This window comes from Vicia villosa, linkage group LG4 (assembly GCF_029867415.1).
Source record: "Vicia villosa cultivar HV-30 ecotype Madison, WI linkage group LG4, Vvil1.0, whole genome shotgun sequence".
Taxonomy (NCBI): domain Eukaryota; kingdom Viridiplantae; phylum Streptophyta; class Magnoliopsida; order Fabales; family Fabaceae; genus Vicia; species Vicia villosa.
Genome location: NC_081183.1, coordinates 181,501,013 through 181,514,897, shown reverse-complemented (window position 1 = coordinate 181,514,897; position 13,885 = coordinate 181,501,013). Strand labels below are relative to the sequence as shown.

At 34.0% G+C, this 13,885-nt stretch overlaps 1 protein-coding gene across 1 annotated transcript; it reads left to right on the top strand.

The window, feature by feature from the left end:
- The first annotated feature begins 51 nt into the window (after window positions 1-51).
- On the top strand, window positions 52-6,693 carry LOC131596249 (pleiotropic drug resistance protein 1-like). The gene is made up of 23 exons (XM_058868852.1): window positions 52-357; window positions 584-704; window positions 805-893; window positions 986-1,070; window positions 1,181-1,340; window positions 1,419-1,495; window positions 1,573-1,626; window positions 1,707-1,797; window positions 1,896-2,197; window positions 2,282-2,563; window positions 2,649-2,965; window positions 3,053-3,213; window positions 3,292-3,395; window positions 3,496-3,652; window positions 3,748-3,959; window positions 4,040-4,372; window positions 4,454-4,744; window positions 4,825-4,908; window positions 5,000-5,133; window positions 5,217-5,444; window positions 5,535-5,706; window positions 5,815-6,069; window positions 6,187-6,693. Exons 1-23 carry the CDS (start codon window positions 68-70, stop codon window positions 6,442-6,444), a joined length of 4,257 nt encoding a protein of 1,418 aa, XP_058724835.1. The 5' UTR covers window positions 52-67; the 3' UTR covers window positions 6,445-6,693.
- The last annotated feature ends 7,192 nt before the right edge of the window (window positions 6,694-13,885 follow it).

Genomic DNA, 13,885 nt, shown 5'->3' with positions numbered 1-13,885 from the left:
GTTTCAACAACTCTATAAATAAACCACTAGCTTGAAATAATAATATGTGGTTTTAATATATGAGAAAATGGAGAGTAATGACACTAAAACATGGTGGAACCATTGCATGAATGTTTTCTCAAAATCTAAACATGAAGATGATGTTGATGAAAAAGCTCTAAAGTGTGTTGCAATAGATAGAATCTTTTCAAGTGCATGTTTTATGAGAAATGAAGAGACCAAAGAAGAAGGAAAAGATGTTGACAGCACCTTGAAACTTGAGTTGACTGAAAAAAGAGCTTTGTTAGAGAGACTTGTGAAGATTGCTGAAGAAGATAATGAAAAGTTTTTGTTGAAACTCAAGGAAAGAATGGACAGGTATAAAATGTCTTAATTTGATTCAATATTTTAATGATCAGTTAGAATCAGAGTCGTTTTAAGTTTTTGAAAACTCTGTAGATTTACGTTTAACTGTAAAAAAGAGTAGAGGTCCTTATTTGTTTTGTCACAGTTAAATCGTGACTAACCTACACAGGGTCTCCGAAAAACATGTCCTAAAATATTGACTTTGAAGATTTGATTGAAATATCTTGTTCTTGCACAGAGTTGGGCTTGAACTTCCAACAATTGAAGTTAGATTTGAGGATATAAATGTGGAAGCACAAGTTTATGTTGGAAGGAGAGCATTACCTACATTACTTAACTTCTTTGTGAATGTGCTAGAGGTAATTCAACAACATGGCAATGTTTCTTCATTTTTCAATGAATTACTGTTATTTGTGTATCTGATTTTTCATTCTATGTTGCTTTTTTTTTTTGGTTAAGGGGTGCTTAAATAATCTTCATATAATTCCAAGTCCAAAAAAACAGTTACATATTCTTCAGAATGTTAGTGGAATCATAAAACCTAGAAGGTGAATTAGAAACAATTTTTCATTTTGTGTTTATTTTTCGATATTACGATAAGTATTCATATTTACTTGTTTAGATTATGAGGCTTTTGCAGGATGACATTGCTTTTAGGGCCACCTGGTTCTGGAAAGACCACTTTGCTGTTGGCATTGGCTGGAAGACTTGAAAAAGATTTGAAGGTAAGGAAACTAGTTTAGATTGCGGTCGAGATCGAAAACTGTGTTGCGCATTTACTTCGGGGAATCCATCTTCAAGATAATAACTAATTTGATTGTTGACGAAACTTTAGAAATCTGGGAGAGTAACATACAATGGAAAAGGACTAGAAGAATTTGTTCCACAACGAATATCGGCTTATGTAAGCCAATACGATAATCACATCGGAGAAATGACTGTTAGGGAAACTCTAGCTTTCTCAGCAAGGTGTCAAGGGGTTGGACAAAATTACGGTAACGAAAGTTTTGAATAAATCCAAATCTTCTAAAAGGCTTTTAATCCGAGTTTTGAATTTCATCGCTACTATGCAGAAATGTTGACGGAACTACTGAGAAGAGAGAAGGAATCAAAGATTGAACCGGATTCTGATATTGATGCCTATATGAAGGTGAGAATTATCCGAGTTTGAAACTATGTTTTGAATCTTTATGTTTGAAAAACTCGTGAACATGTTGCGTTATGCAGGAAGCAGCAATAGAAGGCCACCAGAATAGTGTCGTTATTGATTACATTCTTAAGGTAATAGTCGAGATTCACCGAATATAGTTAACTTGCGAAACAAGAAAAGGTTACATTTTTCTCCTTTGGAAATGTTATAGATTTTAGGACTTGAAGCTTGTGCCGACATAATGGTGGGAGACCAAATGATAAGAGGTATCTCAGGAGGCGAGAAAAAGCGACTCACTACAGGTAAATTCTATTTAACTAGAAAAAACATGACAAAGAAACTTAACGCGTTAAATTGAAAATTATAATGAAGTTGATTGAATCGTGATGTTTGGTGTAAGGTGAGATGCTGGTTGGACCTATAAAGGTGTTGTTCATGGATGAGATATCGAATGGTTTGGATAGTTCAACAACTTTTCAGATAATCAACTCAATCAAGCAAACCATTCATATTCTGAATGGAACTGCGCTTGTTTCTCTTCTACAGCCAGCACCGGAAACTTATGAACTATTTGACGATATCATACTTCTCACAGATGGACAAATTGTTTATCAAGGACCAAGAGAAAATGTACTCGAGTTTTTTGAATCAATCGGTTTCAAGTGTCCTGAGAGAAAAGGGGTTGCGGATTTCTTACAAGAAGTATGAATGTCATTCACTATAAGTCTTCGGTTCAAAAGTATTGTTTCGTTTTATAATTAATTTTGCTCTAACTTTATGCAATAGGTAACTTCAAGAAAAGACCAATGGCAATATTGGGCGCGTAAAGATGAACCTTACAACTTTGTCACTGTCAAGGATTTTGCTCGAGCCTTCGAATTATTTCACGTCGGTCAACAACTTGGAGAAGAGCTAGCCGAACCATTTAACAAGTCGAAATTTCATTCAAATGTCTTGATCACGAAGAAATACGGTATTAACAAAAAGGAGCTTCTAAAGGCTTGTGCCAGCAGAGAATTTTTGCTTATGAAGCGAAATTCGTTTGTCTACATATTCAAAGCCACCCAAGTGAGACATTCAAACACTAATACCATTTATATAATCTGATTTCAAACCATAAAATTGTTAATCGAGTCTTTTTCATATTTCTCAGCTTACTTATTTAGCTACCTTGACGACAACGTTATTTCTACGAATCAAAATGAGGCACTCTACTATTGAGGACGCAGAAACTTACATGGGAGCACTATTCTTCACAGTGACAGTAGCAATGTTCAATGGAATATCAGAGCTAAATATGACTATCATGAAGCTTCCGATCTTTTACAAGCAAAGAGACCTTCTTTTCTATCCTTCTTGGGCTTATTCACTTCCACCATGGATCCTCAAAATACCAATAACTCTCATAGAAGTTGCCATTTGGGAATGCATCTCTTACTATGCCATTGGCTATGATCCAAATATAGGAAGGCAAGAAAAAACTATATCAAATTTCCTTAGCTAATATAAGCTATTAATCACTCGTTTTTCGAGGCTAATGAGAATTCTGATTCACAGGTTTTTTAAGCAGTACTTGGTAATCCTATGCATTAATCAGATGGCATCTGCGCTATTTCGGTTTATGGCTGCATTAGGGAGGGATATTGTAGTTGGAAACACATTTGGAACATTTTCACTACTTGCAGTTACTGTTTTAGGAGGATTTGTTATTTCAAGAGGTAAGAAATTTGTAGTGTAAGTCCGAACTCGGCTAGTGTAACGAAACTTTTGAATGATATACATGTTCTTTTCTATAGAGGATGTGCACAAATGGTTCCTTTGGGGTTATTGGTCGTCGCCATTGATGTATGGACAAAATGCTATAGCTGTGAATGAATTTCTCGGACATAGTTGGAGAAAGGTAATGAATCAATTCCCTTTTTGTCTCAATGGTTAAGAAATCATATGATAGGTGATTCAATGAGATTTTTATATAAGAGGAATTTCCTTGAATGATGCAGGTTATTCCGAATTCAAATGAAACATTAGGAGTATTGATACTAAAATCTCGCGGATTTTTTCCTCAAGCTTATTGGTATTGGATTGGAATTGGAGCTTTGATTGGTTATGTTTTTCTTTTTAATTTTCTCTTCGCCTTGGCTTTGCATTATCTCAGTCGTAAGTACATTCTCGTCTCTCGTTTTGTGTTGTGAAATTTACTCGAACTTCTTTCCCGACGATTGAATTCTGTATCGTTTATGCTGCCTTTGCAGCATTCAGAAAGGATCAAGCAGGTTTGTCCCAAGAGAAACTGCAAGAGAGAAATGCTTCAACAGCTGATATTGATGATAAATCAGATACAAAGATGGACGAAGCAGTTGGCGAAAACAAAGCTAGCAGTAGAGGAAGTAAAGGAATGGTTCTTCCTTTTGAACCTCTATCCCTCACTTTTGATGATATCAGATATTCTGTTGACATGCCACAGGTACCTTATTCAGTTACTACTATTTATCGCTGCGAATTCATATTGAGAAGCTTTTTGACTCTATTATATTGACTATATAGGAAATGAAAAATCAAGGAGTTTGCGAGGATCGTCTCGAGCTTTTGAAGGGTATCAGTGGCGCATTTAGGCCTGGAGTACTAACAGCTTTAATGGGTGTAAGCGGTGCCGGAAAGACTACTCTAATGGATGTTTTATCCGGAAGAAAAACTAGTGGATATATTGAAGGAGGCATCACAATATCTGGCTATCCAAAGAACCAAAAGACATTCGCACGCATATCTGGATATTGCGAACAATTTGATATCCATTCACCCAATGTTACTGTTTATGAATCTTTGCTATATTCTGCATGGCTTCGTTTATCGCCTGACATTGATCATGAAACTAGAAAGGTATAATTGCATTTTCTTTTCAAATTAGATTTATCGAGGTGTAATCGTTTATTAACTTCGAACCAATTTCACGTAATGCAGATGTTTATTGAGGAAGTTATGGAGCTAGTAGAACTTAACTCATTAAGACATGCACTTGTTGGATTTCCAGGCGAGAACGGACTTTCAACCGAACAACGTAAGAGACTTACAATTGCAGTTGAACTCGTAGCCAATCCATCGATAATATTCATGGATGAACCAACCTCTGGCCTTGATGCTAGAGCAGCTGCTATAGTAATGAGAACAGTAAGGAACACCGTGGACACAGGACGTACCGTGGTTTGCACGATCCATCAGCCAAGTATCGATATTTTTGACGCCTTTGATGAGGTAAGATTCTCAATCACCATTTTTGTTTTAAAAAGTACTACATATTGAAGACTTAAGTGTTTCAATATCAAAATTTTCAGCTTCTACTTCTGAAATCGGGTGGTGAGCAGATATATGCCGGTCCAATAGGCGACCAATGTTCCGATTTAATCGAGTACTTTGAGGTGAATCAAATGAAAATACTATTGTGCATAATAATAGTAGCTTCTGTAGCATAACATAAGCATATTCACTTAGTGTATATGAATACTATAGGCCATTCAAGGAGTTCCTAAGATCAAAGATGGTTATAATCCTGCAACATGGATGTTGGAAATTACATCAACAGGAAAAGAGACAAATCTTAAGGTCAATTTCACTGATGTGTACAATAACTCAGAATTACACAGGTTAGACTCTAGTATAAACTCGCGTTTTTTGAACCGGGATTGTTGTTCTAGCAATTTCTCATTGAAATTTATGATTTTGATAGGAGAAATAAGCAGTTGATCCAGCAGCTTAGTGCTCCTTCTCAAAATTCAAAAGATCTACACTTTGATGCTCAATATTCACAAACTTTTATAGCACAATGTATAGCTTGTCTATGGAAACAACATTTATCGTATTGGCGGAACACATCGTATACAGCTGTTAGGCTGCTATTTACTATCATGACAGGTTTATTGTTTGGCCTAATTTTTTGGGATGTCGGCTTAAAAAGGTATTCATTACATTGATCTCGCAATAACGACATCGTGAAAAATGAAATTCTTAACAAATTCTTACAATATTATATCATTGATAATCACAGTAAAAAGGAGCAAGATTTATTCAATGCGATGGGATCAATGTATGCTGCTGTTACCTTCATAGGCGTTGTAAATGGTGCCTCGGTGCAACCAATAGTAGCGATTGAGAGAACAGTTTTCTACCGCGAAAGAGCTGCAGGAATGTATTCAGCTTTGCCATACGCTCTCGCACAGGTATTATATTACACCATCGTTATTTTTGTTCGGCTAAATTCGAACGTCTAGTTCACTAAACCGAGCATTCAATGCAAGAGCTTAACAATTTTTGATTATGAATTGCAGGTTATTATAGAGATTCCCCACATATTGGTTCAGGCTCTTGTATATGGGATCATAGTATATGCCATGATGGGATTTGAGTGGACAACATCAAAAGTTTTGTGGAATCTCTTCTTCACTTACTTTAGTTTCTTATACTATACCTACTATGGTATGATGACAATGGCCATAACTCCAAACCCACATGTTGCTGGCATATTGTCCACTTCATTCTATGCAATATGGTGCCTTTTCTCAGGCTTCATCATTCCCTTATCTGTGAGTTCTTTTCAGCTTATTTCCATACGCTCTCCACAATTTAACTTTCGTTTTAAGCGCTTAATTAAGTTGTTTATCAGAACATGGCCTAATTTAGAAACTCGATAACAATGACAGAGAATACCAATATGGTGGAAGTGGTACTATTGGATGTGTCCAGTTGCATGGACCTTATATGGATTGGTGGCTTCTCAATATGGAGACAACATGGATAGACTTGAGAATGGTGAAAGGGTTGAAGAATTTGTGAGGAATTACTTTGGTTTTGATCATGAATATCTAGGAATGGTTGCAATTGTTGTGGCTAGTTTCTCAGTGTTGTTTGCAATCATCTTTACTTTTGGTATCAAAGCATTCAACTTCCAAAAAAGATGATATCACTCTGCATTGCTTCTCTTCTAAAGCTTTGATCCATCTTTAGGAAACATGGTTCATGTTTTCTTTATGTTAGGACAAATATAAAGTCATACATGAATGAAGAACCCTATGTAATATTAGGCATAACTATTATCAGGAAGTTTTTACCAGCAGTGGTGGCGGATCCAAAAAATTTGTTTAAAGGGTGCAAAATGTTTTGCATGTAAACTCAATTGATTTTAAATCAAAAAATGAAAAGTGTTCTTGAACTTCCATAAGCAAAAGTGATTTTTTGTTTTGTTTAATGGCTCTTATGCTTGTTCTTTATTTAATTATATTGTATTTTAATTTTTGATTCATTTATTTAGTATCCATTGAGTAGATGAATTTTCATTCTTTATTTTCTTAATTTTAGGAAAAATTGAGAAAGTTATTATATTTTTACTATTTTGTTGGAAGTTTTTTCTTCCATTTTTGGTGCTTACGAAAATAGTAACCAAATATGAGATTGGGGTGTGGGTATTTGTCATGTATGTTTATTTTGATTTTGTTAATTAGTAAAAAAAACAAAAAAAAAAAAAACAACTAAAGTTAACCATTTTCATAAAAAGAACAAAAAAAAAAAAAAAACTCGATCCAACGTCGAGTTCTTTCCCAATTAAAACTCAAAAAATGAATGCAACGCCAAGCTTGATCCAACATCAAGCTTTCATCCGTTCACCTCAAAAACATTCATAATAAATTCAATGCTTGATCCAACATCAAGTCGTTTTCCATATGCAAAATATCTTTTCTTAATCAAATAAGATTGAATGGAAGGGTGAGAAGTTGTTCTTATCTCTTGACTTAGCCATTTGAATAATTACAATCTGAATAAAATACTTTTAAATAAACGAGTTTAGTTTGACCCAATAAATGACAAAACAAGTCAGCGGAAAGTTCAGTTCCTACCTTTCTCACGAGTATTTGATACTCACCTGCTCATAACGAGTTAAGACTAGACTCGCCTCATTCTTTTCAATAAAAGGGTTAAATGGGTAGGATGGAAGTTTAGTTCTAATTTTTCCCTAAATATTGAATATGAGTTGTAGAACTCACGTATTTTATACTCATACTCTATAAAATCAATTCAACCAATCAAATTTGTTTTTTTTCCCGTGTGCGACTCTTCGAAAACCTTTTCATAAAAGAATATGTATATGTCATCTCAACACGAAACAAATAAAAGACTTAAGCCTCCACAAGTGAGCAACAATTCAAGGTTCAAACGTTTGAAATATCTAACATATCATTCTTCTAAAATTAAATCAACAAACTCGTGGTTTTCTATCATGAACTACGAAGCTCTGATTTCTTTATTGCACTATGAGGATACATAGGCACGGAGTTTCGAAACCTTGACGAGCAAAATAAACTAAAAATAAAAACCATTCTTTTCTCTCTTTCTCGCATAATAAGTAGAAGATCGCAAACTATCACGCTAACACTCATTCGTAAACTAACTAAATGGGTCCCGTTGAGTACAAAAGATGTGAGGGGTGTTAATACGTTTCCCTTGCATAACCGACTCCCAAACCCGTTCTTGGTTGCGAAGACCATTTCTTTTCTCTTCGGTTTTACTCGATATTTTCCCTTTCCTTTTGGAATAAATAAATATCGGCGGCGACTCTGTTGATTTTCGAGTGTTCCTAATACTCGAGTATTTTTTGCGCCGTAACAGGTGGCGGCAACGTTTTGGTTATCGACGGGTTTGGAAATTGACTTAGAATCCCTTGGAAAGTGTTCAAATGATCGGTTAATGGTAAACCATCACTATACCTCAATGTCATCAATTTCTTGAACAAGAACAACTTATTGTTCCTCATCTTTCTTGCATATAACTCCTTAACTCTGTGGTATTACGAGCTCACATGACTCAAAACATTATTATCCACCCATTAAAAAATATAACCACAAACTTGTATATACAACAAAGTCAATTTTTTTATCAAACTTATTATTAGGTTTTTCACTAGAGAAAAATCGACAAGTGAAAACCTTTTGCATAAAGAAAATCTTCGATCTTCCTTTCCGAACATTATAGTTGAAACTATTCAAACTCATCATCCTAGATGTGTTTGTCTCCATCGTTACATAAATAAAACTAGACTCTTATACCACTTATTGGGAGGAAATCACAAACGCAATGAAATAATTCAACAACACAATCTCTCCCAAATACCAAATGCAACGACAATCAACAATAACACACCAAAAAACACAACACAACTTTAGCGTGAAAAAACCTCTGTTAACTAAGAGTAAAAAACTACAAGACCCATAGACCACTTAATATCTCCACTATAATCAACAATGGATACAAGTAAGGTTCTCTTTAACACTAGTTAGAGGAATACATAAACATCATCAAGATCTACAATCAATCTTGGAATACAACAAAAATCAAGAGACAAACAAACAAAAAACACCAAAAAATTTGCATCTCACAAATGGACTCGATAAACATACTTAGAAAGCCCAAAATCCAATCTCCAGTATTTAAAATGTACTTCTATGAGTGACGAACATTGTGCCAAAATTCCAGGATGTTCTAGCACCTGAATTGTGCGCAAATGGTGATTTTGTGCAACTGATCGGAGCTGAAACCAGGCTGCGGGAATTGGTGTGGCTGCTAGGATTTTCACTCTCCTCTCTTTTTTTCTTTTGTTGTTTTTCCCACATTAACTATATTCCTCTTTGTTGGATAATAACAAAGGCTTACACACACATGAGCCACTAACTCACATCCATTTAGGCCACTCCAAATAGGAGGGATAGTGCAACAATAATATTTATGAACTACAAAAGCTTGTCCCATCAACGGATCAATAAATCCAAAAGGCTACACAATCGAGACACCACCATGACCTCAGGTAATTGACATAAGTTGAAAGAAGATTTTATGACCTCGGGAACAAGTGTGGACCTATTCTGGAAAAACATCTGATCCAGACTAATGATTAAAGAAGGAATGTCACATAACAGAACAAAATATACTCAAACACATCTATTTAGACAATGATCATGCTCCGAAAGCTTCAAGGTCCCAAAAACTCTAGAAACCTCCTATAAAAGGAACAATAAACATCAAATCAAGATACACACTTTTTATGTCTCTTGCCGTCGATATTAATTTATTTGAGCGCTATATAGCTTGCAGGTATCACCCCCTTACATGACGACATACCACGTTCGAATAACTTCATAAACTCCCAAAATTACTCGAATATGACCAACTTCACAACCATGTAAACAATTTCTTTTAAGAAAATCAATAGAAAAAAATTTAAAGTTTATCCTTTACTTAGCTAAACATACTAAATAATTGATTAACTTGTTTATCCCCTATTTGATTAATTAATAGTCTACTCAAATACCACCTTAATTATTAATCCATAAACCCTAAAACTCCCAAATTATTAATTCAACTGTTAACTAAGTTTCAAGTTTAATTTAACTCCTAACTAGTTTGTTTGACAAGCTAAAACATCCAATATGAGTAAACTCATTTTTTTTGTTTTGTTGAGGCATACCCATTAAATAAACTTTAAAATCACTATATATAGCAAGCTTGTAATAAGATGAGTGTCTAAATACATATATTAGACATGTTAGTATTACATCACTAATCTATAATATAAGAAAATTAATGGTTGTGGAAAAGTCCAAAATATCCCTATTTGATTTTTTGTCATCACATTAAAATTGTGGTTTTTTGGTCTTTGTACCATAAAGTTCTTAATTTTATTATTAAAATAATACAACTCTTAAATTTTATCAAACTTATCAAATCCCTCTCTATTCTCTATTTTTTTTCTCTTTCATCACTTTCTCACTTCTTTCTTCTAAAAAAAAACCAATCAATCTATAATATAAGAAAATTAATGATTGTGCAAAAGTCCAAAATACCCTTATTTAATTTTTTGCCACCACATTAAAATTGTGGTTTGTTGGTCTTTGTACCATAAAGTTCTTAATTTTATTATTAAAATAATATAAATATTATATTTCATCAAACTTATCAAATCTCTCTTTATTCTCTATTTTTTCTCTTTCATCACTTTCTCACTTCTTTCTTCCAAAAAAAAAAAAAATCTATTATTGATATATATATTTTTATATACGAAAAGTGGTATTTATGATCGAAATATTTTTTAGTAAAAAATGATATACGGGAAAAATTTATTATTGATCTAAATATTTTTATATACGAAAATTTAATATTGATCCAAATATTTTTGTAAATGATACCTAAATCAAAATAATATTTGTATACGAAAAAAATCTATTATTTACGAAAAATGGTATTTATGATCTGTCATACCCCGAAATTTGCCCATACAATTTCCCTTACACAAATACAAATCAATACACAAAGCTCCAAGACATCTCATATGGCTCAATACATCTCACATTATCTCTATGAAAAGTATCAAGGCTCATTCCAAAGAATTGGTCACTCAATTGTTCAGAAGGTCAACAGTCGACTAGGTTAACCAAAAAGTCAACTGTGGTCAAAGTAAAGTCAAAACTCTTTTTTTTTGTCAAGGTCCTCATATTGAAGTATCATTCACCATTTGATCAAGAATTGATCATGGTTCATCAAGGAAAGATCAACAATCAACAAATCAAAAAGTTTCTAAATTAGGGTTTTGTACAGGAAAAGACAACTGAACTTTGACCAGCCATAACTCTCACATGGAACATCAGAAATTTTCCATCCAAAGCTCATCTTGAAGGACATTTGATTCTCTACAAAATTGTGTCTCACATGCCAAGTCTAAAAGTGTTTCATTTAAGAGATATGGACTAAAACATTATAGGTCCTTTTCAAAAGTCAACAAAAAGACACTTTTTTCAAAAGAACACACAAGGAGCATGGAAAATCTTTTTGATATGAGACCAAAGACACTGGTTAGAGGACTCTCTAAGGTTTCCAAAAAGTCTAAGAACTTGAAAAAATAATGAGATATGAGGAAATGGTAAGGTGCACAAGTTCGCCTATTTTCAAGAGTATGCATGAAGAGAAAAAGGCCAAAATTCCAAATATCTCCAAATGGGCCCATACTTCTTTGATCCAAACATGATTCTAATCTTATTAGAAGACTCATGGCCCAATTCCATGCCATTTTATTATTTATTTTATTTATCTTGATTTTTAATTCATTTTAAAATTCGATTTAATTGAAATAAATAATGGAAAATCAAAGATTTGATTTTTAGGTCTATTATGTGATGAGAATATCAAGATAATTAAATCAGATATTGTGATTAAAAATATTGGGAAGAGAATATTGAAATTGGACAAAAATTAGAAAGATTGGAGGCATATTTCAATCAATTTTTCATAATTTACAAATCAAAGATTCACAAAGATTTGTTCAAAATTCTGTTACCCTAATGCTCCTACTATAAGTACTGAAACGATTCAGATGCAGAGGGGACGAGAAAACAAGGGTTGCAGCCCTGTAGAACACGCGAAAAGCTCAAAAATCTCAAGAAAGGTTGAATTCGGTTGGAGAGATTGGGGAGCAGTCAAAACATTATGAGGCTTCCAACGTATCCCTGGGACGATTCCTGAGCCATACCAATCATCCAAATCGATCAGCGAGTCAAGAACAGAGTCTCATATCTCTATCGGTTTGCACTTATATTTTCAGTTTCGATTGCATTGATTCATGCACTCTTTGTGAAATTTGATTGCATATCCTTGATCTTGATGATGTTTTGATATTATCTGGGCATTTAATTTCGTTTTTGTGCACTTTTGTAACCAATTGCCATTGCTAGGTTTTTCAAGCTTTGATTTGGGGGTTAACGTTTCAGGAAAAATTAGACCGATTGGAGACGACCATTGAATTCAGGGCCGATTTTACTATTAATCCATGTCTTTATCCGGAGTTTATTCGCATTATGTTATGATTTTGGTTGTTGCAGGCTATGGAAACGTTTGAAAACCGTTGCCAAAGAGTGTGTAAAAAAAAAGCTCCATCGAGGAAGACGAAGGCAAGCTGGGCGCGCAAAATTCTCAGCCAAATTTTGAATCTGTTGTTTTTATTTATTGTTTTACGTTTATATTATAAACAGCGAAAAGGCGCAGCATGGTTGGCGAAGCGAATCAGGCGAGATGCCTCAAAACCCAGGTTCGATCCCTGGGGGGCGCTTCTCACTAATTTTCTTTTCTTTCATTGACGAATGATCCAGCGCAGACAGTCAATGCACGCGCACCATAAACCCTCACGCATCTACCTTCAGATGTTTCTAGCAATCAGATCCAACACACCAGGCTGAAGGATCATCACATGGACACTCAACCATGCCAGCATTAGATTACAGCTAAGAATTTTCTTTAATTCTTTTATTTTAGTTATACAATTCAATTATTTATTTATTGGTTTATATTTATTTCTTTTCTCTCCAATTAAATTCGTTGTTAATTTTCTTTTCTTCATAAGACACAAAAAACATTTTATTTAATTATTAATAATAATTTAGATGACTAAATGTTTAATTTGGTTGTTTAATGTTTAAATTAATTATGATTTTCTTTATTAATTGTTTGAAAAATGCTTATCAGTAATTTAATAGAAACCTCATTTTTTCATCGATTTAATTAATTAGGTTGAAAACCAATAATTAATAAATATGATTTTTATTTATTCTATTAATCATGATTAACTTGTGCCCTGATCAGGAGTTTACGAAGATCATGCCTACACTGAATTATCTTGCCCTTTTCCTTGTGCAGTTTTTCAGGGTTAGCACCAGGATTTCTCCCGACTACGAACCATATCAGATCAAAGCTAAGTCCCTGATTCTATTCTTTTAATTTAAATAGTTATTTTCGACTTTTAAATTCAATTATTTATTTTTTGCCTTCAAATATAATGAACTCTGCCTACACTCACCCCTTTTCTGTTTATTTTCTCTTTTTCCCACTTTTTCAGGGTTAGCCAACCGCCAAAGCTCAATAGTCGGTGTCATACCCCAAAATTTGCCCATGCTATTTTTCATACACAAAACCAAATCAAAAGACAAAGCTCCAAAACACGGTCTCCCACACAGAAGTTCTAAACTAGGGTTTGAATAATTCAGAGGAAAATCATTGAATCAATGGCTCAAGGTGGTTCCATAGGGTCACTAACATCCCAAAGTATCTCCATATAAAGTTTCAAGTCAAACAGAGCAAATTTAGTCCCTCAAATCCTGATTAGGTCAACAGTCGACTCCCAAGGGCAAAACAGTCATTATACAGTCAAAACTCAAGATATTTGGTCAACAACATTCTCATAACCCTAAAATCATCATTTGATCAAGGGTTGATCATGATGATGCAAGGAAAGATCAGAGAAGTCAAAAGTCAAGAGTTACTATTTTGGGCATGAACTAAAAAAGTCAACCAAACTTTGAAAATTCACCA

Excerpts from the sequence above, each read along its gene's own strand:
- LOC131596249 (XM_058868852.1), top strand. The coding sequence starts at position 68 with ATGGAGAGTAATGACACTAAAACATGGTGGAACCATTGCATGAATGTT. Across the intron at positions 705-804 it reads TCTTTGTGAATGTGCTAGAG|GGGTGCTTAAATAATCTTCA; the intron begins GTAATTCAACAA and ends TTTTTGGTTAAG. Across the intron at positions 5,445-5,534 it reads TGGGATGTCGGCTTAAAAAG|TAAAAAGGAGCAAGATTTAT; the intron begins GTATTCATTACA and ends TGATAATCACAG.